Below are 7,505 nucleotides of genomic sequence, written 5' to 3'. Positions count from 1 at the left end.
AGGTCCGAGCTGTAATGGCGCAGCTCTATTCTGGAAAAGGGGGCGGGGAGCAGCAGCTCATTTGCATTTAAAGAGACAGGCCCGAAAAACAGCGTGTTTCTGCTTCCACTCAAAATAGGCATTATCAAAATGATATAATAAATGATCTGTGGAGTATTTTGAGCTGAAACTTCACAGACACATTCTGGGGACACCAGAGGCTTATATTACATATTGTAAAAAGGGGCATAATATGTCTCCTTTAAGTTGAATAAAGTCGGAAACATACTCTAAGAAGTACATAAATATGAATGGTTGGCCAACACATTACAAGCACAGATCCTCTTGTGTTGTTGCTGTGGCGGTAACCTTCCCTTCATGCCTTTCATTGAACCAGAAGAGTTGCATTTCAGATAGCTAGCTATCAACATACCGACAGATTGTCTTACATTAACTAACTTCCTCAGTGAGATACTGTTACTCTTTGATGACAGTAGTTGTCCTAATCTACTGGCTGTTACAGTATCCTTGTGACAACACTGGCAATACAACATGTATTTGTCAGTTTTGTTAGTATTCGAAACTGGACTTGGTCTCAAGACCATATTATCATGGTCTTGGTCTTGTCATGGTCTCAGCATTATACTGTGGATACATTTTGTGGTCCATGCCAACTAGCACATATGATCTACTCTGTGCTATCGTGACAGAATTTTTCATATTTACTGTGTAACTCAGGGGTGCCCTGTCCTGTTCCTGGAGATATATCTACCTGCAGAGTTCAATTCCAACCCTGCTCCAGCACACCTGTTATATTATCTGTAATTATCAACTGCTCCTGAAAAAAAAAGTGCACCTTAATTAGCTGGACTTAGAATCAGGGATGAACTTTGTAAGAAGATATATCTCCAGGAACAGGACTGGGTACCCCTTATTTACATGGTATGGATCATTCAGAACCTCTTCTAGTCTCAATCTTGACTTGAACTCAACCTACTTGGCTCTTGAGCTAGACACCATGCTGGTTTCATCTGGCCAGAGGAGAACTGGCCCCCCGACTGAGCCTGGTTTCTCCCAAGTTGTTTTTCTTCCCTTCTGTCACCGATGGAGTTTAAGTTCCTTATCATCGCCTTTGGCTTGCTTAGTTGGGGACACTTAATTTCTGGCTATTTGAAGTGAACTGAACTGAGCTGGATGATGCCATCACTGAATCAACGATGAACTGACTTTAACTGAAAAATTGACTGTTTACTATTGTCCTCTTGCATTATCGACACACTATTTTCCTCTTTAATACTATAAAGCTGCTTTGACACAATCTGTATTGTATAAAGCACTATATAACTAAAGGTGACTTGACTTGGACTCAAATGAGCTGGTCTTGACTACAACATTGGTATTTCTGATGTGTAAAAGGACACATTTTGAAATGCAACAACGAAACATTTGTGAAGCAAGACTGTGATGCATTTGAAAGCAGGATATGCACCTGACATGGGCGTGGTGAGTGGGCAGTGAGAGCGAGGGCATTAGCAAGTTGCCCTGTGGCACAGCGGGAGGAATGGGCTTCTGCGGTCTGCGCGGACCTCGTCTTCTCTTCTTTTTGTGTTTCTTCGTCAGTGCAGGTGGCTTGGTCTTCTTACGTGGGCGCCGCTGCTGCTGCTGACTGCGTCTGTTGCCATCCCCACGCAGGAAATTATCCTGCCACACACACACACACATTTACGTACAACTTACAACCAACTCTGTACTGTGTAAACACATCCTATTTAAGATGATCAAGATAAGCTGTGTGGTTTCTCACCATTTTCTTGGCATGTTCGTCACAAAGAGGTGTCTGGTGAGTAATGTCAAACACAGGAACAGAGCACTGCTGTCCATCAGCGAACCGTGCCGTGCAACTGGAGAACAGCTGCTGAGAGCGATTCAACAGGATATCTGCGTCAACATGCTGTCAAGAACATAACACACTGACATTTGACAAATGCACGTAGGCGTTACTTGGCGACTGTTCATCCTTTCATCACTAGGCCACCACTAATGTCTGTTCATTTTACTTGTAGCATGCATGTGTTAAAGGATACGTTGAAAACAGTGACGTGAAAATGGCAAAACTATGTTGCTGCAGCTTTGACCCTTTGTGGTTCCTGTACACATTGTCCTTTCATACTTGTGTGGTACTGCAGACCTTGAACTGAAAAAAAAAAAGTTTATACAAACATATTATAAATACACACACACCCCTGAAATGCACACACTCCCTGTAAACATGTCAAACACAGTCCATGTTCAACACACCAGGTTGAGGTCTGTGGGCTCTTGCTGAGTTTCTGAATGAGCTGTGCAGTGCAGTCGGGGTCTTTGCTTGCAGCATGGAGCAGAGCTTTCCGGAAGGCATATCGGTATCTGCTGTGACGGGTGGCTGCCCTGTCCTGTCGGCACAAGTGTTTATACCTCTCTTGCAGGTATGTACATAGCTGCACCAGACGTGCCCGCCTGGAAAGCAGCTTTTCATTGGAGGAGCTGACATACACAAACAAAATAAATCAGTATACTCATGAACTTTATTGCAAATGGCATATATATTTAGTATCTCAGAAGTTGTGAGGAGCAAGTGAGGAGTGATTTTCATACCTTTGATGGGAGCTTCTTTCTTGAAGTCTCCAGGCCTGAGGCATTAAAGGAACAAGCTCCTCTGTATCTTCATCATCTGTACTGTCCTCAGACCAGTCTAGCCCTATGCAAACATGCATGCATATATGATCAAATATCAAGGTTACATATATCAAGGACATTGTACATTGCTACATCCATTGTAAAATATTACTACAATTTAAAATAACTGTTTTGTATTTTAGTATATTTTAAAATGTATTTAATTTAAAATTAAAATTTATTTCTGTGATGCAAAGCTGAATTTTCAGCATCATTACTCCAGTGTCACATGATCCTTCAGAAATCATTCTAATATGCTGATTTGCTGCTCAAGAAACATTTAATATTTTAGTGGATTTCTCATGATTCTTTCAGGATTTTTAGAGGAATAGAAAGCTGAAAAGAACAGCATTTTAGCTAAAAAAGACATTTCTTTTGTAACATTATAAATATCTTTATTTTCACTTTTGATAAATTTAATGAGAATTTTTGGAAACTTTTTGAAAATTTTGCAAGGTTTCTGGAAATTTGCCGGAAATTTTCCATCCCTTTCCAACCCTAGTTTTCAGTTAGTATTGTGTAGAAAAGTACTGTTTTAATGCAATAAGGAGGTCGTACCAAGATGTGGGAACAGGTCTCCGTGTTCTCTCTGTCTCTGAGCGTAAAGCTGCACAAGGTGCTGTAGTCTGAGCAGGCAGACAGGGGGTGCTGCAAAGGCAGTGGGGCACATGGCCACGGCGCGGGGCTGTGGGCAGTCCTGGGCAGCAGGTGGGCGAGGGGACACAGCAGGGACAGGTCTCCGGCTAACAGGCTGGTTCTGAACCCCAGCTGACGGGAGCAGACCAGATAAAACAGAAGGCCCAGTCTGAGGTGGAGCTGGCTTGCATAGCAGAGTCTGCACTGCCCCATGTTTGGCGTAAGCGGGCCGATCTGTATGTTGAGGGGGCTGGACAAGCCTCGCCGAGGATTGAGGCGGAGGTGGAGCCGGTGGTGGAGGTGGTTGCGGTAGGTGTGGGGAGGTTGGAAGTGTGCAGGGTTCAGTGACGGCGCTAAAGTGCTCGATGTCCAGCTGACGGTGCTCTGGGTCCCGAGCGGTCACCCTCAGGCCAATCACTGGCCTGCTGGGCAGCTTCCTCTTGCTGGAGCTCTTCTGCGCCACGCTTTCCTCTCCGTCCGTGTCCTCCTCATAGAAGGCAAAGGGGTCGAGGATGTCGGAGTCCGAGAGAGGCATCGGAGTCAGACGGGAGCAGGGCGGAGACGGAGGGAGGCCATCCAGCCCATTAGTGTCTCTCAGAGCCAGAGAGGGAACGGTGATGTTCAGAGCGACAGACTCCACGTGAGCGCGGGCACGAACCTCCTCCAGAGCATCCTGCTTCTTCTTACGCTCCTTCTTCGGGATGAAGCCAAGCACCTGTAGGTGGCTGTTACAGTATCTGCCAAAGCATCAGTACATGTTACAGTATCTGCTCAAATCACACAAAGCACATTTTAATCAGGAATTGAGATATACTGTCAAATGCCTCCATGCAACTACTGGCGGAGCTCAAATTTTAGTGCTTTATTTCATTGATTCTCATGTTATATTGTTGTAACGCATAGGCTTTAATGTAAAATACGGTTATTAGGCCAGGAACATATCCACACATATAGGGATGAGAAATAGATAAGAAATTAAAATTTTGTTTAATAATCGTGGTTCTTTAATTAATTACTCGTTAATAATTTTGAATAAAAAATTGACAAAGTTCTTATTGCATTTTCTGCCATCGGCAGCCTGTGGTCAAACAAGATATTTTCAGATTTCTACACAACAAAAACTACAAATCAGCAATAAATTATAATATACAATTCTTGCAAAATAAAATAATAAAAAAATCGGTTTGGGGTAAGTAGCTAGTTACTACCCAGTTACTGTAAGTACTTCAGTAACTACTTTAAGTAGTACATTAGTCTGGACTTTCTAACTTTGATACAATACCTTGAAAAATACTGATATTCAATACTATTGTCAATAACACAAGAATAAAAAATGTCAAATATTATTACATTTGAACAGTATCTAAATTATTATTATATTTTCTTTTGATCTTTTTTTTCTGAAAGAGGGCGAGGGAGATTATACCATTATAAATGTACTGTAAAATAAATGTTTTATAGTAAGTATATTAATTATTTTATACTACAGCAGTAAATTAGTTTCTTCACTTTTACTTTTGCAGAAAACTGTGAAGCCTTTAAGATTCTGTGACAACAAGCTGACGAACACTTCTCATTACAAATCTAGCCAAATATTGTACTCCTCCATACACAAAAATGGAGATTATGCAAATGCAAATTATGCGAATCATGCAATTATGTGAAAATTAAGCATAGCCGATGCACTTTGCATTACCAAATGCACATTAAACTTACAGAGATGGAGTTTGAAATTGTCACAGTGTCACATTTCCTAAGAAACATGCAGTACTGTACAGTGATTTTACCACAGATAAGCTTAACTGCTCTTTAGCTTTACCATTAACCATTAAGGGAAACAAGTGTGATGTAAAAAAAAAAGCACCTGTTGTTAATTCCTGACACTAATCACTCAACTAAGTGTACAAACCATGACCCACTGTAAGTCTCTAATCTGCTGGATTCCCTCTCATTTTACCTTCGTTCTTCTGCTTTGGGGATTGGGTTGGTGCATCGCTGACTGTTATACTTGGCCACATATTCGCACTGTTTAAACGGAGCGGTTTTGTCCTCCAGAACATGACGAATGCAGAAGGCGTATCCGTTCAATCTGCGCTGCTTGCAGAGTTTGGGGCTGTAGGAGCACAGCGGCTTATTATCCACCTCTGAGAAATGGATGTGTTTACCTTCGTACATCACGTGACTCTGGTCCCTGAGAACATCAGCTGATCCGAGACAGAAAAGAGTGTGCATTACACCACATAAATAACACACACTAAACTCACAGTATATATTTAATTTATAAATGCTAAATGTATATTACGCAAAGCCTATAAATGTTATGTAATATCTATTGTATTAGATGTTATAGGCTTTAATCATGACCATGCAATAAAACACTGACATTATAATAGTTAGGCTACCTCTTGTGTCTTGGTTTAATATTTGAAATAAATGCAACCCAGAGTCACAGCTAGTTGATGTTGATGTGGTTATAGGTTAACTACAAAGATCTCAACACAAAGATAGAGACCAGTGCAACCAAAACAAACACGCATGTGACATAGCCATAAAAGTGATAAATATGATATACTCAGCTTGGTTTTGACATAACTGTATGGTTCAGGTCACTGTCAGAAATTATGTGGTTTTGAGATGAGTCACGAAAAAATGGCCCAAGTAAAATTCAGTGAATATAATATATATTATATTACATACACTAAATTATTAGCAAATTTATGTAAGAGGTCATATACATGATAAGTCAAGGTTCCTGACAAAGAAAACCACGGAAATACTATGGTACAAGTCAAAAAATACTTTTCGGTTTTATTGTGACACTGAATTAATGAACTTACACGCTTCCGCAGATATTATAACGATATCCATATAATCTTTTCGTTAACCTCATACTTTACAAATGATCAGTTTCGTTAAATAAACATAGCTGTCATCAACTCGTTATGCTAAATTACTCCTAAAACATTACATACAAACATATTCAGTCAGTATTTTGACACTTTTGCCCCCATTAAAGCACATTTATATTAGTATCAGTTTAAAATTTAGTTTCAGCCCCTGACTGTCAATATCACACATTATTTTGATATCACACTCGTTAGCTACAATGCTAAAAACAAACCCAGGAAACAGAAACGCTGACGTGATACTGCGCTAGTGTCATATTTAAAATGCTAAAAATAGAAAAATAAGCTCATGCATGCGCGAATTATGTTATTAGATTTTATTAAATGCGTGAAGTTTGTGCATGTTAATCGCAGTAAATGTGGCTATAAACAATGGCGGATGCGGCCCGTTAAATCAGGCCGAAAGAGCGGGTCGCTGCAGTCGATTAAGCATTAATAGTAGTTTAATTTTTAGAAGCCTTTCCAAATTAATCTCTTTAAAATTAATACAATTATTGCAGCCTCAGTTTAATTGGAATTAGTGACCACAGCATGATACGGTTTGCTGAATATCCATTCTAAGTCAATGTAAACATTGGCCTACAGTAGCTGCCCAGCCTCGGTGTTCGAGTAGCGCGGTGAGGGGGTTAGAGCGCTTATGAGTCGGTTAGAGCAGTAATCGAGTCCGCTTACCTGCAGTGGGTTCAGCCTCTACGGGGTCTCACTCCGGACAGACTGTACAAACGCCACAGATCATCAACTGCACCGAATATTCATCGGAATTCCTTATGCTTAGGAATATTATTCCCTGTTGAGGTGGTGAACCGTCAAAGCGATCAATAATGTACTTTCAATATTATGTTATCGTCTGCTCTCATTGAACAGATCTGCGGGGGTTTAGAGTTCAGTGCTCGGCAGACTCACAGCACCACTACCGGCGCTGCGGGGACATGACAACTGCTCTACTACCATGATCAATCAACTACTCTGCAAAACACCATACTGTACAACAATCATACTAACGTTACCATGATGATGAACTACAACACACCATATAGAAGTCTTAAACACATTCATTGTTGTTAAACATTGTATATTACGTCTTAAAGGGATAGTTCACCCAAAAATGAAAATTTGATGTTTATCTGCTTACCCCCAGGGCATCCAAGATGTGGGTGAATTTGTTTCTTCAGTAGAACACAGATGATGATTTTTAACTCCAACCGTTGCAGTCTGTCAGTCTTATAATGGAAGTGAATGGGAATCACGGCTTTGAGAGTCATAAAACAT

The 7,505-nt window shown here is 40.7% G+C and overlaps 1 protein-coding gene across 2 annotated transcripts in view; it reads right to left on the bottom strand.

Moving 5' to 3' along the window:
* Positions 1-7,119, bottom strand: part of LOC107747229 (INO80 complex subunit D-like) — an 18,374-nt gene extending 11,255 nt beyond the window's left edge. For both annotated transcript variants that reach the window (XM_016561679.1, XM_016561680.1), the window contains exons 1-4: positions 6,909-7,119; positions 5,288-5,534; positions 3,253-4,067; positions 2,614-2,716 (exon numbers count right to left, since the gene is read on the bottom strand). In XM_016561679.1, the coding sequence (XP_016417165.1) occupies positions 2,614-2,716; positions 3,253-4,067; positions 5,288-5,505 (1,136 nt within the window). In that variant the 5' untranslated portion in view covers positions 5,506-5,534; positions 6,909-7,119. The remainder of the gene's footprint in view (positions 1-2,613; positions 2,717-3,252; positions 4,068-5,287; positions 5,535-6,908) is intronic.
* Between the last annotated feature and the right edge of the window lie 386 nt (positions 7,120-7,505).

This window comes from Sinocyclocheilus rhinocerous, unplaced genomic scaffold (genome assembly GCF_001515625.1).
Source record: "Sinocyclocheilus rhinocerous isolate Xijiao unplaced genomic scaffold, SAMN03320098_v1.1 scaffold2184, whole genome shotgun sequence".
In the NCBI taxonomy this organism is placed as follows: domain Eukaryota; kingdom Metazoa; phylum Chordata; class Actinopteri; order Cypriniformes; family Cyprinidae; genus Sinocyclocheilus; species Sinocyclocheilus rhinocerous.
This window is presented reverse-complemented; position numbering and strand designations above follow the sequence as displayed.